Source organism: Pogona vitticeps, chromosome 6 (genome assembly GCF_051106095.1).
Source record: "Pogona vitticeps strain Pit_001003342236 chromosome 6, PviZW2.1, whole genome shotgun sequence".
In the NCBI taxonomy this organism is placed as follows: Eukaryota; Metazoa; Chordata; class Lepidosauria; order Squamata; family Agamidae; genus Pogona; species Pogona vitticeps.
This window is the reverse complement of record NC_135788.1, coordinates 111,188,731-111,208,489: the sequence shown is the minus strand read 5'-3', so window position 1 is coordinate 111,208,489 and position 19,759 is coordinate 111,188,731. Positions and strand designations below refer to the sequence as shown.

The 19,759-nt window shown below is 44.9% G+C and overlaps 2 protein-coding genes across 2 annotated transcripts; both read left to right on the top strand.

Moving 5' to 3' along the window:
- The first annotated feature begins 4,043 nt into the window (after positions 1-4,043).
- Positions 4,044-6,789, top strand: LOC110081785 (uncharacterized). The gene is made up of 2 exons (XM_078377092.1): positions 4,044-4,289; positions 5,506-6,789. Exons 1-2 carry the CDS (start codon positions 4,161-4,163, stop codon positions 6,295-6,297), a joined length of 921 nt encoding a protein of 306 aa, XP_078233218.1. The 5' UTR covers positions 4,044-4,160; the 3' UTR covers positions 6,298-6,789.
- An 8,547-nt stretch (positions 6,790-15,336) lies between these two features.
- LOC140701322 (uncharacterized) lies at positions 15,337-18,838 on the top strand. The gene is made up of 2 exons (XM_072976837.2): positions 15,337-15,432; positions 17,482-18,838. Exon 2 carries the CDS (start codon positions 17,482-17,484, stop codon positions 18,697-18,699), a length of 1,218 nt encoding a protein of 405 aa, XP_072832938.2. The 5' UTR covers positions 15,337-15,432; the 3' UTR covers positions 18,700-18,838.
- Positions 18,839-19,759: the final 921 nt, after the last annotated feature.

Below are 19,759 nucleotides of genomic sequence, written 5' to 3'. Positions count from 1 at the left end.
CATGTCCGCTTGTATTTCTACCCGCTCCCTCACTGCCTCTTTCTTCTCTCCTCAGACATGAGAACTTCTATGGTCCTTTTTCCTTTTCTTGTCCCCAGCTATCTCTTTCTTTCTCTTCCTCTCCTGTTTCTATCCATTCCTCCCAACGCCAACTCCTCTCTCTTCCCTCCTTTTTCTCCCTCTCTCTCGTCATCAAGAAACATGCCACTACTGGGTGTTCTCTTCCCACCTTTTCTCCTCCATCCCTTCAATTGCTTGACCCCCCCCCTTTAAAGTCATATCTTGAACCATCCCGGGTAAGTTATGTAACACGGTGTCGCCCCCTTCCACCCGAGAGGATTGAGGGAACAGCTCACTTCCAGGTGCGGCCACTTTAATTGGTCCCTCTTCACAGTTAAATAAGCATCCATGTGTAGATTCTGGCCACAGGTGCAGTTCCACAGGTGCAGCTCCCATTTATTCAGTCTGGAACAAGATACAGTATATAACACAATATATTCAGTGTTTACACCAGGCTGTTCTGCTGGGCCATGTCCTGAGGACAAACATTAGCACCAATTTAGAATTCCATGTGCTACGCCATAGTCAGTATAACTTAATGGTTAGAGCATTGGATTAAGATTTGAGACCCAGGTTCAAATCCCCTTTTTGGCCATGAAATCCATTGGTGGCCTGTTAGGCACTCTCTCTCTCTCTCATCCTGACCTACACCGCAGGGTTATTCTGAGAATAAAAGTGGAAGTTAGGACAGCCATGTACATTGGCTTGACCATACTGAAGGAAAAGTGAGAAATAAAGGTTAGCAAAAAAAAAAAAAAAAAAAAAAAAAAAAAAAAGATAAATCAACCAGATAGCTCACTCTTGGTATCTCCTCAAAAGCTGTGAATATTTATTTATTTATTTGATTTTTTAAACCCACCTTTCTCCTTAAAAGGACCCATATATATATATAAATATTCACACAACCAGTGAAACAGCTGCATTACACCAACGCTGGATCAAAACAATTAAATTGCACACTTCCCTATATGGTCCAGAGAGAGTCTCTCAGCTAAGAGGTTAGCTAACTGTCTGTTTTTTCTATAAATTACTGGGCATTGAAGGGCTGCCTGGGTCTAGAGGCAGTGGTCATGCTGGGCAAACGTCTCTTTGAAGTGAATTGAACAGAACCCACCCTTCTCCTTTCTTGGAGAATTCCCCCCAACCTCTCCTGTAAACCCATTCATACCATAATGGGGAAAGGGAGGGTGGTGGGAGGACTTGGATTGGCCCCGCCCCCTCTGCTGTCATTCATCCCCATCATCCTCTTTCCTAGCCCTGGTCCTCCTTGACTGTTGCTGGAGATCATATGCTGCCACCTGCTGGTTGATATCTACATCCCTCCTGCTTTAGAACAGCTGGCATCCATGGTGGGTGGAGGAGCATAGCAAAGCATGTCATAATTCGGTGACCAGTTGTGCATTGCTGACCAAAAAACTGTGGTGGCTAAAACGTGGGTGGGAATCCAGTTGGAAGTCCCAGCAACAGTAGACATACTGGCCAGAATTCCATTGGCGTTCATATGAGGCTTGTAGCTGGACATGTGCTCCCTCATTTCATACACTATGTAAACACTACAGTGTAAACACCAACAGGATTCTGGCCATCGAATCGATGGAATTTATGTCAAGTGTTGACTTATCCTTTGGCAGTTGATTCCTGTTACCTCTTTTTAAGACAAAAGTTGTCAGCAGGATCTCTGCAGAGGAAGTAACACTGCATTTGGAAAGAGAAGTGCCCTTGTGTGGACTTAAGATTCTTCATTAGGCCCATTGTGAACACGAAGGCAAATTATTGAACCTATGAAATCAAGGTGATAAGTGGCTCACCAAACACTGAACAGTCAAAGAAAATAGGAGGCAGCAGCACCCCCCTGTGGACTTGTTCCAAAACTACATCTCAATCAAAATTTGTGTAAAATACAGTACTGCTGGGGGAAATTACCAAAAGTGCTTGCAAAGCCCTTATGTTTCAGATTACCTCTCCTTGAATCCCAAAGATAAGGCAGAAGCAGAACCTATACTTTGTTTTTTTTTTTTTTTGCTTAATCTCTGCACATTTTGTTGTTTTTAAAACTCTCCATTCCATTCTCTGGACCTGATATTTCTTTGTTTCTTAATGGGTTACCTCCTGCTTGATTTCCACCTCAAATTTCTCCATGTTGAAGAACTTCTCAGATGGTGCCAGTTGGAGTGATGGTTTAATCTAATGTACACAGCATTTCTCATGAGAAGAGAAGACTCCCTGGAAAAGACCCTGATGGTGGGAAACTGTGAAGTTCAGAGGAGAAAGGGGATGACCGAGGACGAGATGGTTGGACAGTGTCATAGAAGCTACCAACACGAATTTGACCCAACTCCAGGAGGCAGTGGAAGACAGGAGGGCCTGGCATACTCTGGTCCATGGGTTCACAAAGAGTCGGACACGACCTAACGACTAAACAACAACACACAGCTTGTGCATACGTCTGCTTTCATCACTATGCTGGAGGGAGGCCCAAGCAGATTGAAGGCATGCACAGAATCAAAGTATACCTATAGACTGCAATGCTGCGGAGTGGTTCTTTATCCATCCTTTTCCCAGTTAAGCAGAACCTTTGGTAGCCATAGATCTCATCAGATCTCTTAACTTGTGCAAGTCATTTGTTTCTATGGAGCCCTAGATTCAACAAGAGAAGCTATGGGTAGGTCTAGTCAAGAAGGGTGGCTTGGCAGAGTGGCTAAAGCAAACAGCTTGTAAAAAGTAACTTCCACAATTGGGTGACATTTGCAGCACTCAGTAAGTTTGGCTTTTTTCCAGCTGCCTGATTCAATGCAGTATTTGTGCTGCAGCATCCATTCTTAGGAGGAAGAGATAGCACTGATTCAAATACCTCTCACTGATGAAATCCTGCAAAGTCCGAGGGGCAAATGAAATATTAAAGGGGTTGTATATTCTCTCTTATTAGCATATTTTCTTAGAGAGGCATGACTGAACAATTGGACTTGCCAGTTAAGCCTATGTTTAGCTTCTGGTGCCCAATCACAACAAATAAAGCATGCCAGAATGCAAAATACAGCAGGAGACAAAAGCCTGTATTAGGGCAGACAGATATCTTTCACTTGTTAAGAGAGTGTTGCTTCTCAATACAGGCTAAGTGTATCATGTCTGACACGGATAAACACTCTGACAAGGCAGTTTCCTCTGTTTCTAATAAATCTGTATATAATTTAGCATGTGGGAAGAGCTATGATCAATTGGCCACTCTCTGTTTCCACTGAACTGATACTTTCCACATATTGGAGCCAAAATTCCAGTAAACCCTCCTCTTTGTTCAAATCATACAAAGACTTTGTTCTAAATCTCTTCTCCAAATGAATTTGAGCAGGAAGGCAAAATATGTTGGTTTGCCGCCTGCCTGTGGAAGAAATGTGCCTTCAGCCGTATCAGACACTTCTCATCCAGTTTCAAAGAATAGATGAAACAGGTGCTAACTTGCCACACTTTAATCATAATCCTCCAGGTTTCTCTTCCTTCAATAAACAGTTTTCTCTCTGGGCCCACATGCAGAGCAACTTTCTCTTTTAAAAAAAAGGAAAGTCCTGTTCTATTCTTACACTAAGGTAGGCGCACATAGTGCTGCTACCTTGGTGGAGAAGATGTTAACCACTATTTTTGGAAGCATTTTTATACCAGTTTCTCCAGTGCACAATAGCAACCTATGAAAAACACAGCAAGAGACGCGGCACTCAATAACAATGGGCTGTGGTACTTGCAATTTTGTAGAAGTTTTGAATAATCGATGTACTGACAAAGCAACAGAACACACACACACACACAATGCACGTTAAAAAAAAAAAACGCCGTCGTGCTGTGCGGATGGGACAGCAGCTCCTAGAGTCTCCCATGGGGACGATGGGCACTGTAGTCCAGTCCATCAGGTTGGGCAAATCTGGAGTGAAGAATAGTGAAAGGAAGTGGGAGTCTAGTGTTGCAGAAGGGTGTAAAGAGATGGCCGGAGCTCGTGTGCAGCTGGGTGGAGGCGGTAATTCTGGCAGCGGTTCCTGTCTCTGGGGGCTTTCATTTCAACATTCTGTCTGTGAGTGGCTGGCTCGTTCTGTGTGCAGGGAGTTTCTGGTGGGATGGAACAAAAAAGAAGTTTCCTTTTCGCCCATCAAGAGCAAGGCAGGAAGAACAGACACAACAAAGCAAAAGAACAGTGTCAGGCAGTGGACGGAGAGAGAAGACAGCAAGACAACCCTAAAGAAAAGGTAAAGGGGGGGGGGGGAGAAGAATGCAAATATATAATGCTTAATTTACATTTATCAAGGAGGTTGATGAACAGAGAAGAACAAAGAAAATCTCACCCCTTCTTATGGATTTTGATAACAGACACACAGGAATGCAAGAGATGAGGAAAACAAGAGAAGGGGAAAGAGACAGACAATGAAAACATCAAATGTATTTTCCAGAAGACTCTCTCTCTCTATATAGGTGTAGGAGCAACATTCAAATTTGGGTAATAACTTTGGATACGACCACTGAGATGTAACAAAAGTAGCACAAAAGTAGCACAAAAGTGGCTAGTTCTTCAGAACTTCGTCAGGCAAGATGGCACAACAATTAAGGGATAGGGGAGACACCACGTTTTCCAGAGGGCTGCCCTTCTGCATTGTCTTTCTGTGCTTCTGGATGCATTTAAAGCAAGATTGCTTGCTTACAAAGTAATTTACAGGGATTTTCCTCAGAGAACGAATGCAGAAAAGCATTCTCCTAGCAGTCAGTGTGCAGACCAGGTCCTACTAAATTGCCTTCAAGCTCTTCTTCACCCTCTTTCTCAAAAACATCATCTGTCTTTCCTTTTCAGTTCTTCTTCTTGGCTTCTTCCGGAAGAGGCTTTTATTCAATGTCCTGTTTTAGTCACTGAATTCATGGGACTAAAATAGCAGCATATTTTAGTATAGAGTTCTTCTTATTGACCGGAACAAGGCCTTATGAAGGGCATTTCAGTCTTTCAGAATGGGGAGGAAAAAATATACACAGTTCATAAATTGCCAAACACGTTGTGTCATGGAGAAGGAGAAGTGGCCCTCTGGGGAACTCCAGAGAAAGTAGAGGCTCTAGGTGGGTTGGACCCTAGGAAGGCTGAAGGTTGACTTTTGATTTAGGTAGGAGTGTCTAACAATAATGGTGTGAACAAAATGTGGCTAGTGGTGATTGTATTTCCTCTAGGGACTTCTTTTCCTGCCCAGGTTCCTATGCCACTGATATCTATTCTGCAGGCAATAAATTCAGCAGGTTAAGGCCTTCCAAGCACAGAGGGAAATGCCATTCACTGCTCGCTATTGTGAAATTGCTGGAAGCACAGGAACCTTGCCAGGAAAAAAAAAAAAGCTCGCTTATCCCAACTCTTCTTTTTCACATCTCTTCAAATCTTAGAGGATCTAGCTGGTATAAGGAGAAAACATCTCTCTCTTTTCTCCACAGATGGCTGCTGTCGTTGCTGGTCTGGCCCGAGTCCTTCAGCCTGCCATGGCACTCCCAGCGGGTGGGCCCGGTTGCCATGGCCTTGCCCCCTGGTATCTCCTTTTGGGCCTACGCCTGGTAGCCCTTTTCATTGCCGATGGTCCCTGGTCCTCTGTCAAACCTGACCTGGCTTGCAACTGGACCTCAGCGTATTCAGACACTCAGCCTTTTTGCAGCACGCTCTGCTTCAACCGGCACTTTTCTTCGCCCGTTTCCTCAGTGTGGGGCTTTGCTTTTCTGGCTGCCATGCTCCCGGTGGGACTAATGTGGCTGCTAAGAACTGGACTGAAGCATGGGAAAAAGGCAGCAAAGGCAGGAGATGAGGAACGGGCAGATAACTCCAGGGTGAGCCACCACATGGCTGATGAAATCAACACGGCCGCTGGAAAAATTCCTCCGTCCGGTGTGTCTGCTTTCAGAATTGACATGGTTCAACCAGATTCCAAGATGGCTTCTCGCTGCACCTGGCATTCAGTGGCGTTTGGTTTCTGTGTGATTCTGCTTCTGGTAATGGAGCTGTGCTTCCTCTGGGTTGTAATAGCTCTGCAGCTCCCCTCGGTGTCAGAGACGACGTTCTTGTGCCTTCCGGGAGCACTGAACTGCCCCAAGGCCCTTGAATGTGCTTTGGCAGGCCAAGCTGACAAGCAGGTGGCATTGTGGGCACTGGCTTTCACAGCCCTGGTTGATATGGCTGCTTGCCTCGCCTACCTTATCTCGAGGTTAGCGAAGGCTTTGAGGTGCCACAGAAGGTAGCAACACAAATGAGGAAGAATACTAGAAAACTGGACTCCAAAAGTGGAGGATGAAAAAGACTGATGCAGCAATACACAATTGCCAGCCATGACGCTGAAAAAAACGATGTGCCAATATCTGCCAGTTTGGTCCAGTTTCATGAACCATTCTTGTTGCTGGAGAACCAAGGCTTCTTTGATTTTGAAACACAATGTTTTCAAATTCTGTGTTCTCGAAGGCTTTCACGGCTGGGATCTGATGATTGTTGTGGGTTTTTCAGGCTGTTTGGCCATGTTCAAAACATGGCCAAACAGCCTGAAAAACCCACAACAACCATTTTCAAATTCTGTTTTTCGTTCTATTCTCCTTTTCTTACCTTTTATCTACTGAAACAGGTTGTATTTTAAATATATTTTTAAATGAAATGGTTGCCTTTGCTAATACTGTACTATTTTGTCAATGCTTCTTGTCTAAAAAGGGAGATATGACTATAATAAAATAGTAAAGAATGAATGGGTGGGTCTGTTTATTTAGGTGAAGAATTTACCCAAATCAGGGCTAAGCATGGTGGGCCCAGACTGTACCTTGGTTCTCCATCCAGAGGTTACTTAGGAAGCAGACAGGAGTGTCCCTATGCTTCAGCCTCCTCCAGCCATATTGGTTGAATGACAACTGCCACCACAACATGCTAGCTAGGGCTTCTCTGGTCTGACATATCTGGAGAACACCAGGCTGAGGGAGACAGGCAGCTGCATGTGATGATACAGTGGCTGTTGTTTAGCAACCAAGATGCTTAAATTTTGGCAGGCTTCCCCTCAGAGTTTCTCACTGACCTTTCATGGCCAGGCGTCCCTTGGGTTTCCCTTGGGTTCTGTGGGAAGTGGGTGTCTGGGCTGTGGCAGCGAGGAGGATATTTGCATGCTTCCAGAGACACTCCTTTGGCTGCAGGGAGAATCCTGCCGGAACTGTTGAGTCATGATTACGCCATGCTTGCCCCAGAGTTAACCCGTTTGGTTCTCCGCAGCAGCTAGTATAGAAACAGAGGGAAGATACAACATGGCTGGGCAGCACCTGAGCAGCCAGGGGCTATCGGAGGCAAAATGTGCTCAAAGGCGTGGGTGGATGTGTTTCTGTTTGCAGTTTAGGAACATAATTTTTTCAGGGCATCAGGGGTGATCTGAGGATGTTGCTGGGGAACAGTACTTTGCTCATCCTGAGATACAAGAATCAACTGGGTCTGTCCCAGAAGTCTGCCAGTGCTATCAAGCAAAGTCCTTTCACTCCACTCATGGAATATGCTTCCGCTTTATGGGACGGGGGGGAACAGAAATTAACGTATTTTTTGCTCTATAAGATGCAACCCCCCCAAAAAAGTGTGTGTGGGGGAAGTGTCTGCATCTTATGGAGTGAATACTGTAAAACAGCGCTGCCCAGGGCCCAGCAGGAGGATGGTGGGGGGAACCTCTGAAGGGTCCGAGAGTGCCTTCCAAAAAAAAAAGCAAAAAAACAGTAAATTATTAAAATATTTTTAAAGGATTAAAAAACACATTAAAAATGTTAGTTACAAGCATTACTAAATTGATATTCCATTGCACTTCTTCTTTGTCAACATTGTTGGTGCATGTGAGTGGACTAAAAGGTCAAACCTTAACCTGAAAAACCTGAAAAGTCCTAAAAATGTTCAGGTGAGCTGGCATGTTGGCAAAAACCACTGATCTTTTAATTTCAAGAAGCAATTTAGCAACTATTGGCAATTCTAATCAAGTACATGCCTCTGCAGCTGTCTGGCTGCAACCTAGGTCTCCGTATGATACAGAGGGGAGCATCAAGAGTTTGAGGAGTCTGCTTTTTCCCATTTGGCTTTGTCTTTATGTTTATACATCAAAAATACATTATCTCAATCTCCTTTGATCATTCATCTAAGGGAACTAAGCCCCGTAGTCCTGCCCCAGGAAAGCTCACTATTAAAGATGTGAGATGTGCTGAACAGTTGGAGAGAAAGAAATAATTAGATGAAGGATAATAACATAGAGGGAGCTTTAATAAACAGAGGAAATGGGGGGTTAACTGATTAGGTAGACAGTCTGCATTCACTCTCTTAATTGCCCTTGATTAGCTGAGTTGGCACTCCTTGCAATCTGCATTTGGATTGCCATTGTGTTTGACTGCTGATCAGGCACGTTTTTTCCGGAGGAAGACGTTTTGAAGAACATGGTCTGTGCACCAGAGGAAAGGAGATCAAAGCTTCTGAATTCTGCAGCTGGTTCGTTTGCAAGGAATTACAGTAATTGGTGGCTCATTGCCAGTCTGTTCTCTAGCTGTCCTTGATCCTTGATCTGGAGCTTGGAATTAATGTGTTACAAATAATGTTGTTATGCACTATTCACAGATGCGTTTGGTGGGGAAACAGAAGAAGGCCTTCTCTGTGGCTCCTCCTAGACTTTGGAACTCTGTCCCACAGGAGGGCAGGCTGGCCCCATTTTTTCGGTCCTTCTGCACGCAAAGACCTTTCTCTTCAGGCACGCTTCCTCCTAATTGATTTGCTGCCTGAATTGGTGTTTTTTTTTTTTTTTTTAATGATGCCTTAGTACTTTGTATGTGTTATGGTGTTGCTTTTGTTTACTATCTGTTAGTGCGGTATTTGCTTGATCCTTTTTAGTATTTGTATACTTACTGCATTTGTATACTATATATTTGTACACGTGCTGTTGTTACCTTTAGACATTGCCTTTTAGTGATGTGAGCTGCCTTGGATCTTTTTTAAGGAAAAAGAGTGCGTGCGTAAAAAATATTTTAAGTACTGGTAAATAATTTTTTTTACATTTATGACATTACAAATGTTGGTATTTTACAAATGTGATGGAATAATTAATGTCGAGAGTAAGGTTTTTGACCATTTTAATGTTTTTAAATTTATTTTGAAATAATTGAAAAGTAATTAAAAAGCAGTTTAAAAACCCAGCATGATACTCAGTGTGGTGATGTAGATAAGAGTGATAGACTTGTACTCCGGAGACCTGGGCTTCAGTCCCCAGTCAGTCATGAAAATTCACTGGGGGTATGGAACTGATAAAACTGCTGCTTTAATATCTAACTTACTTTGAAAGCCCTATTGTGAAAGTGAAGGTTTTTCTTGACATTTAGTCCAGTCGTGTCCGACTCTAGGGGGCGATGCTCATCCCCATCTCCAAGCCATAGAGCCAGTGTTTGTCCGAAGACAATTTCCATGGTCACGTGGCCAGCGCAACTAGACACGGAACGCCGTTACCTTCCCACCGAGGTGGTACCTATTTATCTACTCACATTCTTACATGCTTTCGAACTGCTAGGTTGGCAGGAACTGGGACAAGCGACGGGAGCTCACTCCGTTGCATGGATTCAATCTTATGACGGCTGGTCTTCTGACCTTGCAGCACAGAGGCTTCTGCGGTTTAACTGGCAGCGCCACCACATCCCTGACTTTGAAACCCCTATTAAGGTTGCTATAAGTTGGTTCTGATTTGATGGCACAATACAAAGAAAAACACCCTGCAAAGTATGTGAGGAGGATGTTACTTGCTAAAGAGTATTGTTCCATATGATAGAATGATGTCAATACGAATCCAAGGCAGACCATTCAACATCACAATAATCCAAGTTTATGCACCAACCAGCATTGCTGAGGAGACTGAAATTGAACAATTCTATGAAGATTTACAACACCTTCTAGAACTGACACCAAAGAAAGATGTTCTTCTCATTCTAGGGGACTGGAATGCTAAAGTAGGGAGCCAAGAGATAAAAGGAACAACAGGGAAGTTTGGCCTTGGAGTTCAGAATGAAGCAGGACAAAGGCTAATAGAGTTTTGTCAAGAGAATAAGCTGGTCATCACAAACACTCTTTTCCAACAACACAAGAGGCGACTCTATACATGGAAATCACCAGATGGGCAATATCGAAATCAGATTGATTATATTCTCTGCAGCCAAAGATGGAGAAGCTCTATACAGTCAGCAAAAACAAGACCTGGAGCTGACTGCGGTTCTGATCATCAGCTTCTCATAGCAAAATTCAAGCTTAGACTGAAGAGAGTAGGAAAAACCACTGGGCCACTCAGGTATAATCTAAACCAAATCCCTTATGAATACACAGTGGAAGTAAAGAACAGATTTAAGGAACTAGATTTGGTGGACAGAGTGCCTGAAGAACTTTGGATAGAGGCTCGTAACATTGTCCAGGAGGCAGCAACGAAAACCCTCCCAAAGAAAAGGAAATGCAAGAAAGCAAAGTGGCTGTCCAACGAGGCCTTAGAAATAGCAGAGAGGAGAAGGGAAACAAAATGCAAGGTAGATAGGGAAAGTTACAGAAAATTGAATGCAGACTTCCAAAGAATAGCAAGGAGAGACAAGAGGGCCTTCTTAAATGAACAATGCAAAGAAATAGAGGAAGATAACAGAAAAGGAAAGACCAGAGAGCTGTTCAGGAAAATTGGAGATATTAGAGGAACATTTTGCGCAAAGATGAACATGATAAAAGACAAAAATGGGAGGGACCTAACAGAAGCAGAAGACGTCAAGAAGAGGTGGCAAGAATACACAGAGGAATTATATCAGAAAGATTTGGATATCCCGGACAACCCAGACAATGTAGTTGCTGACCTTGAGCCAGACATCCTGGAGAGTGAAGTCAAGTGGGCCTTAGAAAGCCTGGCTAACAACAAGGCCAGTGGAGGTGATGGCATCCCAGTTGAACTATTTAAAATCTTGAAAGATGATGCTGTTAAGGTGCTACATTCAATATGCCAGCAAGTTTGGAAAACCCAACAGTGGCCAGAGGATTGGAAAAGATCAGTCTACATCCCAATCCCAAAGAAAGGCAGTGCCAAAGAATGCTCCAACTACCGAACAATTGCACTCATTTCGCACGCTAGCAAGGTTATGCTCAAAATCCTGCAAGGTAGGCTTCAGCAGTATGTGGACCGAGAACTCCCAGAAGTACAAGCTGGATTCCGAAGAGGCAAAGGAACTCGAGACCAAATTGCTAACTTGCGCTGGATTATGGAGAAAGCCAGAGAGTTCCAGAAAAATATCTACTTCTGCTTCATTGACTATGCGAAAGCCTTTGACTGTGTGGACCACAACAAACTATGGCAAGTTCTTAAAGAAATGGGAGTGCCTGACCACTTTATCTGTCTCCTGAGAAACCTATATGTGGGACAGGAAGCAACAGTTAGAACTGGTCATGGAACAACTGAGTGGTTCAAAATTGGGAAAGGAGTACGGCAAGGCTGTATATTGTCCGCCAGCTTATTTAACTTATATGCAGAATACATCATGCGGAAGGCTGGACTGGAAGAAACCCAAGCCAGAATTAAGATTGCCGGAAGAAATATCAACAACCTCCGATATGCAGATGATACCACTCTGATGGCAGAAAGTGAGGAGGAATTAAAGAACCTTGTAATGAGAGTGAAAGAGGAGAGTGCAAAAAATGGTCTGAAACTCAACATCAAAAAAACTAAGATCATGGCCACTGGTCCCATCACCTCCTGGGAAATAGAAGGGGAAGATATGGAGGCAGTGTCAAATTTTATCTTCCTGGGCTCCATGATCACTGCAGATGGAGACAGCAGCCCTGAAATTAAAAGACGCCTTCTTCTTGGGAGGAAAGCGATGACAAATCTTGACAGCATCTTGAAAAGCAGAGACATCACCTTGCCAACAAAAGTCCGAATAGTCAAAGCTATGGTTTTCCCTGTCGTGATGTATGGAAGTGAGAGCTGGACCATAAAGAAAGCAGACCGCCGAAGAATTGATGCCTTTGAATTGTGGTGCTGGAGGAGGCTCTTGAGAATCCCCTGGACTGCAAAGAGAACAAACCTATCAATTCTAAAGGAAATCAACCCTAAGTGCTCACTGGAAGGACAGATCCTGAAGCTGAGGCTCCAGTACTTTGGCCATCTCATGAGAAGAAAAGAGTCCTTGGAAAAAACCTTGATGTTAGGAAGGTGTGATGGCAAGAGGAGAAGGGGACGACCGAGGATGAGATGGCTGGACAGTGTCTGCGAAGCAACCAACATGAACCTGACACAACTCCGGGAGGCAGTGGAAGATAGGAGGGCCTGGCGTGCTCTGGTCCATGGGGTCACGAAGAGTCGGACACGACTAAACGACTAAACACACATTGTTCCATATTCTGCCCTGATACTGAGGGACCAAGAAGTGTGACAGAGTCCCTTCTTCACACCTCTCTCTTTTTCATGACAAAATATTTATGAGGAGCCCATATTTGGCCCTGGGGCTTCTTCTGCCTGATCCCTTGTGGTAAAATGTGATAACATTAAACTCAACAGCATCATTATTATTATTGTTATTGTTATTGTTATTGTTATTGTTATTGTTATTGTTGTTGTTGTTGTTGTTGTTGTTATTATTATTATTATTATTATTATTATTATTATTATTATTATTATTATTATTATTATTATTATTATTATTATTGCAGTTCAGGCATTGCAGACAGCTTCCAGCATGATGTCTTTCAGTAAATCTTACCTCAGTACCTTGTTGATATGCTAAACAGTCTAATGTGAAAGGAAGAGGTGTTTAGCATTTCTTCCACAAACCTTGCTTTCTGTAAAAGAGGAATTGGAAGTGCAGGCATGTCCAGGGTCCTTGCTGGTGGTCAAAATGCAAAGAAATGGAAATAACTAGCAGCCCACTTCCAGTTTTGAATTATTGTTGTTACATGGTACTGGGGTGAGGTCTGTAATTTATTTTGAAAGTGAATTTCTACTCTTTGATTTCCTGCTTTAAGAGGGAACTTAATGACCCTTGAGATGCTTTTCAGTTCTACAAAATAAAATACAAATGCAAAAATAGGCAATACTTTTACAGAATCATCATAAAATACATGAGCTTTTGTGGATTAAAAACCCACTTCATCAGTTGTGTACCGGCATGAAGAACTTTAAATCTAAAACTTCATGGCAAGATGGATTTTGCAAGGAAGGTTACTCTTAGATGTAAAGTTCAAAAGTTCTTGATAAGATGGAATTCTCCATCTTACTTTTTTCTTACCATGTTTCCCCGAAAATAAGACAGAGTCTTATATTAAGTTTTGCTCCAAAAAAAGCAGTAGGGCTTATTTTCAGGGGATGACTTATTTTTTCATGTACAACAATCTACATTTATTCAAATACAGTCTTGTCATCTTCTGGTTGCTGCACAGTGGTGGAAGGTGGGCTTTCACTTAACTAGGGTTTATTTTTGGGGTAGGGCTTATATTATGAGCATCCTGAAAAATCATACTAGGGCTTATTTTCAGGCTAGGTCTTATTTTCAGGGCAAGAGGGTAGATGTAAGTCACAAAATAGTACAGTTGCTGTTTTATGGTTACAGCTGAAGCAGCTGTGGACTGAGTGTAACCCCCAGTTTTTCGAACAAAAAAGCACAGGCTGTTCCAAAATAAATGACACAAAAATAAAAGGAAGGAGGAAGGAAGAAAAAACAAGCAAACGTTAGCACTGCAAAGGATCAGACAGCACTCTCTTTTCTGTTGTATATTGAGAATCTGGCTGGACAGCTGTTCAGTATGGAGGCGAGCCTTCTCAACCATGGCTTAAAGCTACAGAATGGGCATCTTGAATGGAAATGGTTAAGAGATCCTGATGGCAGCTGGTCCACCCTCTGTTGCATCCAGGTGGAATAAGCTTGTGGTTGCCTAATTCATAGGGTTGCCATGTGTCATCATAATATTTTTCCCCCAAACAGAGAACGATTATCTATTTAAAGGGCTGACAATGGACAATCTTCTTTTTTTGAAAATGTCCTCCGCTATCTGGTCTAAGTCTGATATAAAGATACAGAACCAGAAAGTTGAAGGTCCCAGATCCTGGCACTGCCCATCCACGGGAAGCAAGACCTGGCCAATAAATTCATCAGGCATGCATCTCCCTGCTGAGATGAGAGGTATTGTGATTCAGTTTCAATTATAAAAATAATTTCTAATTTTGCATCTGTACATATAAAGTAGCAAGGACAGTTTTACCCGAATTACAGTCCTTTTTCATCCTCCGTTTTGGGTGATCCAGGTTCTCTTTTTCCATGAAGTGACCATCTTCTAACCTCCTTTACTTTGTGTTCTAAAACATGGCACTTATGCTTTTCTTTGTTGTTTTAATTGCTCATGGAAGTCAACCAGTCAGTCAACTTATCACTGGGTTAAAATCCAATAAATAATTAAAAATGCAATGATGTATCCTTACTCATAGGTACGTTTACTCCCAAGTCATGATTAATCACACTAGGAAGCTCAACATGCACTGCATTTGTTTCTCATTTTTTTGAGAGCTGATGCTCAGTGCTGTACTGGCTATGCTGTACATAGCATGTTTGTTACTATGCCATGGGTTAATTAGCCTATAGAGTTCCCTTATCTTGTCCTGAAGTGTCTTTTCTCTTTCTTTTATTCTCTTCTGAAGGAACTGCAATCTCCATGAGAAGGTTCACGGGAGAAGCTCTAAACGCTGTGTGATCAGTGGGAGATCCAACTGGTGCACCTTCCCCAGTTACAACTGGAATAACAGCCAAGAGCTGCCTTGGTTAAATTTCTGCCCATCATGTGGAAGATAGCTTGGGAAACAGGGACATTTTGGACTACTTCTCCCAGAATCCCCCAACCAGCACAGGCAATGCAGATGTTGCCCATCATTCCTGAGTGATTCTGAGTTTGGTCCGAAAATATCACTTTGCAAAGCTCTGTGTTTGAGGCATAGGAATCCAGCCAGAAAAATAAGAGAGGTGACAATCCACTTTTGGACGAGTCAGAGGGGAGGTGACTGGGGCTGGGGAGCCAGGACACTTCATGGAAGGACAATCCTGCTCAGCTGGTTTATTTTTAATTTCTTCTAGCCAGGTCAATACCTAGGGACCTATTCATGCTGAGATTAGCCTAGCTGAGGCCGTGTGGGAGACTTAGATGAGATATCCCATCAGCAGGTTCTCCCAGTGCAATGTCTCATTTAGGTAGGTAGGCACCTCCTTGGGCAGATTGGAGGGTGGGTGGGTGGAGCCGTCTGGTTATGGGTTGTACAGGGAGGATGAGGTTGCTTCAAGGGAGGAAAGGAAAGAAGAAGTGAGGCAGAGGAGAAGGAGAAGAACCTTTAAGAAAAGAAGGTACTGGGCAGTCCTTGAATAGGGGGAGGAAGTAAATTTCACTGGGTGTCCAGAGAGATGCTGAGGGAAACAAAAGGATGTGGAGGAAGAGGGGAAGCAGGAGGAGAAGGGAGAAAGCGGTGAGAAAGAGACAGAAGGACACTGACAAAGAAGAAGGGGGGGAGGTTGATTTAAAACAACTAGACCAGGGGTCTCAAACTCAATTTACCTGAGGGCCGCTGGAGGCAGAATCTGGGTGAGGCTGGGCCACATCAGATTTTCCGCCAAGCGGAGCAAGAGCCTGGGGAAGCCACCCAGGAGTTTCCTTAGCCCAGCTGGGGCTCCAAGGAGGAGGAGGAGCGCACGAGCCCTCGTCGCCGGCCACAACCCCCTCCAGTTCCTTCTTCACTATCACCACAACCACCACCAGCAGCAGGATGAAGAAGCGGAGAAGGGAAGGAGCGCTGGCAACTGCCTAGCCGGGGGGGAGGAGGGCATGACATTAAAAAACCCTCACAGAAATCTCCTTGCCGAACAAGGAAAGCCCCCACCGGTACTGTGAAATTAAACAGAACAGGGTGGGGCCCCCACAGGTGTGCACGAACATGCATGCACACAAACACACGGAGGCCCGGCAACCTTCCTCTGAACCCCCCTCAAAAAAAGGTGCACTCAGCAGCAGCAGCAGCTACCCCCACCATGATAGAGGAGCAAGCTTTGCGAGGCGAGCCCAGGCAGCCTCCAGAGCCAAGGTGGCTGAAGCAGAACTAAGAGGAGGAGGAGGAAGCACCTCCAGGCGCTGAGGCAACCGCTGGCCAGGCTGGTGGTGCTGAGAGAGAAAGACAGCTGCTTCCCTGGAAGAGGTGGCAGCAGCTGCTGTTGGTGGCTTGGAGGTGCTCTTCGAGGACAGGCCAGGAGCAAGCTCAGCTCTCAGGCATCGCTCGGCGGTGGCTCGGGTGCACGGGGAAAAGGGCTGGCAGCGCGCCTCACCCGCCAGCTCTCCCCGAAGACAGCACCTCTTGCACCCTCCATCCGGAACTGCAGCCTGCCAGCCGACAGACAGGCAGGCTGGCTGGCAGGGTGCAGTCTTGGATGGAGGGCGCAAGAGGCGCCGTCTTGGCGAGGCTTTTTTTGACTCTTGACAGCAGAGGACACATGGGTGCTTCGGGGGGGCAGGCAAGTCGGGGGCCACAAATTTGTCCGGCGGGCCGCAAATGGCCCCCGGGCCGCATGTTTGAGACCCCTGCTCTAACCATTACACCACACAAGCCTGTTTGCCTTTCAGCTGGCTTGAGAGATATCATTAACGTGTGCTTCTATTTAGAACATAAGTCTGCCCTCAGATTAAATCATGGATTCAGGCAAATGTTTTTCACTTTTCATTAAACCACATAATAAACGGATGAGGAAAAAGGCTCTCGAGATAATTTAGCGCTAAGCCTTTCATTACGCTTTGTCATTGCCAGACAGGCTGGAGTTTCAGTAAGCTGAAATCCAAAACACCTGGAGGCCCAGAGGCTCCCATCCCAGATTTAATAGGTACATTGCAACATTTCAACTCGATAGACGGTTCATCATTTAATCTTGGGAACAAGTGACACTTCGGTGAAAATCAGCAGGGGAAAGAAACAATGAGGATGTGAGGCAGGCAGGATGAAGAACTGCGAGAGGCGAAGTCAAAACAAAGAAGCCGATTTGCTTCTTTATTAGTTCAATTTGCGGCCTGCTTTTCTTCCACTGGGGTCAAGGCAGCATCACTGCCTCTCTTCCTCCCCAAAACAACCTTGTGAGATAGGGCAAGCAGAGAGAAAATGGCCGGTCCAAGGTCGCCCTGTGAGCTCAGCCTTGGAGTAGAATTTGAATCTCTCCAGCAAAAAATGGGACAGAAGGGAGGAACTTGGGGAGGTTTAAAACAACAAGGCAGAAGTGGGGGAAAAAAGCATGAATAACAGAAACTAAAATAGGGGGCTTCAAAGAGGCAGAGAAAGGGAAGTGAACTATTTGTCATGCTGATGGGGTTCTTCTTCTTTCTCCCCTATCTTCTTCCTCCTTTACTTCCTGCCTGCACAGATGGCTGCTGTTATTGGAGGAATCTCCCGTCTCTTTCAGCCAACAATCGGGGTACTGTCAGGGGAAAAGCCATGCCAAGGTATCAGTCCGTGGTACTTCCTTATCGGTATCCGCATGGTGACCTTGTTTTTTGCCTTTGGGCCTTGGGAATCCCTCAAGGCCGACGTGATCTGTCAATGGCCCTCAGAGGTGGGGGACGCTAAGGCCTTCTGCACAGCTCTCTGCTACAACCAGCATTTCCCCATCCCCATCTCAGCCGTCTGGGCCTTCCACTTCATCGCCATCATTTTCACCGTGGCCCTCATGAAATTTGTTCACATTACGGGGAAAGACATGTCGGCGAAGGATGTGGAAGCAGCGGCGGAAGGACCCAAGCCTGCAATGGGAACCAGCATGTCTTGTGAACCATATGGCCAGACTACATTTGGAGGCTGGAGATACAGGATCTTCATCTTGTGCGTTGCCCTGATTTTGGCCATGGAGCTGAGCTTCATCTGGATCCTCCTGGCCCTCCAGTCACCCGTTATGAGCCGAGGCGTCGTGATGTGCTATCCTAACAACCCCGCATGCCCTCCTTCGGCACAATGCGCTCTCAATGCCCAATCTGACAAGCAGGCCATTTTGTGGGCTTTGGCCTTTTGCTCGGCAGCCAACGCCAGCGTCTGCATTGGTTACCTGGCTACGCATGCCAGTCAGGCCTGTGGTGGTTGTGGCAGCTGCGGAAGTGCGGGGAAGGCCAGATTTGATGGCCATCTTAATTGTGGCAGGGAGGCCGTGGGTTGTGGCTCTCGGTGTAATCGGCCAGGTTGCAGGTGTTGCCAGGGAAGTGATGGAGGGCAGGCAAAGGGCTGCGGTTACCAGAGTTGTGGCAATGTGGGAACAGAAGGATGCAGGGGTCACCCAGAAGGAGCAACCTGTTGCTGCCATCCAGGGCATGACAACCACGTGGCCTGTGGCTGTCAGGACGACAAACGTTGCCTCCAGGAGAGTGAGATGTGGCAGAACTCATTGGCCAGCAGGGGAGATTCAGAGGGGAAATTATTAAGAGGAGACACTGAATTTGGGGGTGAAAGGAAGGAATGGAAACCCAACCTTGGGAGGATGCAAATAAAGGAGCCATTGAGAATTGGGGCCAAAAAGGGTCAAGGCAGCCCAAAAGGAGGGAAGCCAGTAAAATATGTGGCAAAGTATCAGGCATGGGGAAAGCGGAAGGTGTAATGGAAGAGAGAGAAGAGGCAGAATAAAATATACAGACAAAACTGCATCACAGGGCCGGCCCTACCATGCAGTAGAGTAAGGCAGCTGGCCTCAGGTGGTGTCACCCGGGGGTGGGTGGGTCAGAAAACGGATGAAGAGAAAGAACAGTGTCTCAGCGATGCTGTAAGAGTTTTTGAAATGTTGACTCGTGCATGGGTGAGTGGAAGCCATTTGGTGGCAAAATGTCTCAGCCCACCACAATTGTTAAGACTCATGTAAATATCCTTCTTTTTTTTACTTATGTAACCTAAATGCTATGATATGAATAGCAGCAGAATAGGTTTGGCTTAAAAGAAGGAGTTAATATGCGTAGCACAAAACCTGAGTCTAAAAATGCTTTGTTTTCTTCTCACACTTCATCTTCCCAAAAGGAAAAAAATGCTTATGAGTGGGCCCCGTGCCTGCTTCCGTGATGACACCAAGAGTAGTTGTTGAAACAAGCTCCTTTATGGAGCAACAGAACTTTTAAAGGGCCAAGAGGGCCACTAACAGATAGCAAGTAATTCTGGGCATCAGGAAGTTAGCTTCACTTCCTCCTCAGTCTTTGGGGGCCCTGCCCTTGCATAGTCTTTAATGGAAGGTGTGGAGCACGGCTTCCTCCAGCAGGTTGAGGACGCCTTGCAGGTAGGCACAGGATCCCGCCCTAGGTAGGACGAACAATTGAACTGAGGCCTTGTGTTTCTACATATGCTGCTTTTTTGAAAAAACATATTCAAACTGGCTTATCACTATAAAGAAAGCAATCCAGAGGCAGAGAGAAAAGTTTGACTTTACAATTGTAAAATCAATAAAAAAAAACAAGATGGAAGTAAAAACAGAACTATTACTACACCTAACTATTATGAACATTAAACAAGCTAACTCCTCTAAGCCACCCTCTGCCTTGTGGCACAGTCATATCTTACTACTTGAGAGTTTCAGCTCTGCTATTTAATTATTTCAGGGTGCAGTTACACTATTGAAATAAATTGATGATGGATCATGTTTTTAAATTTTGGTTTGAAGTCATGTAGTGATCACA

What these genes read in the sequence shown, in the direction of transcription:
- LOC140701322 (XM_072976837.2), top strand. Translation starts at nt 17,482, where the DNA reads ATGGCTGCTGTTATTGGAGGAATCTCCCGTCTCTTTCAGCCAACAATC.
- LOC110081785 (XM_078377092.1), top strand. Translation starts at nt 4,161, where the DNA reads ATGGAACAAAAAAGAAGTTTCCTTTTCGCCCATCAAGAGCAAGGCAGG. An exon ending in AAGACAACCCTAAAGAAAAG is followed by an intron (nt 4,290 to 5,505) that starts GTAAAGGGGGGG and finishes TTTTCTCCACAG; the next exon opens with ATGGCTGCTGTCGTTGCTGG.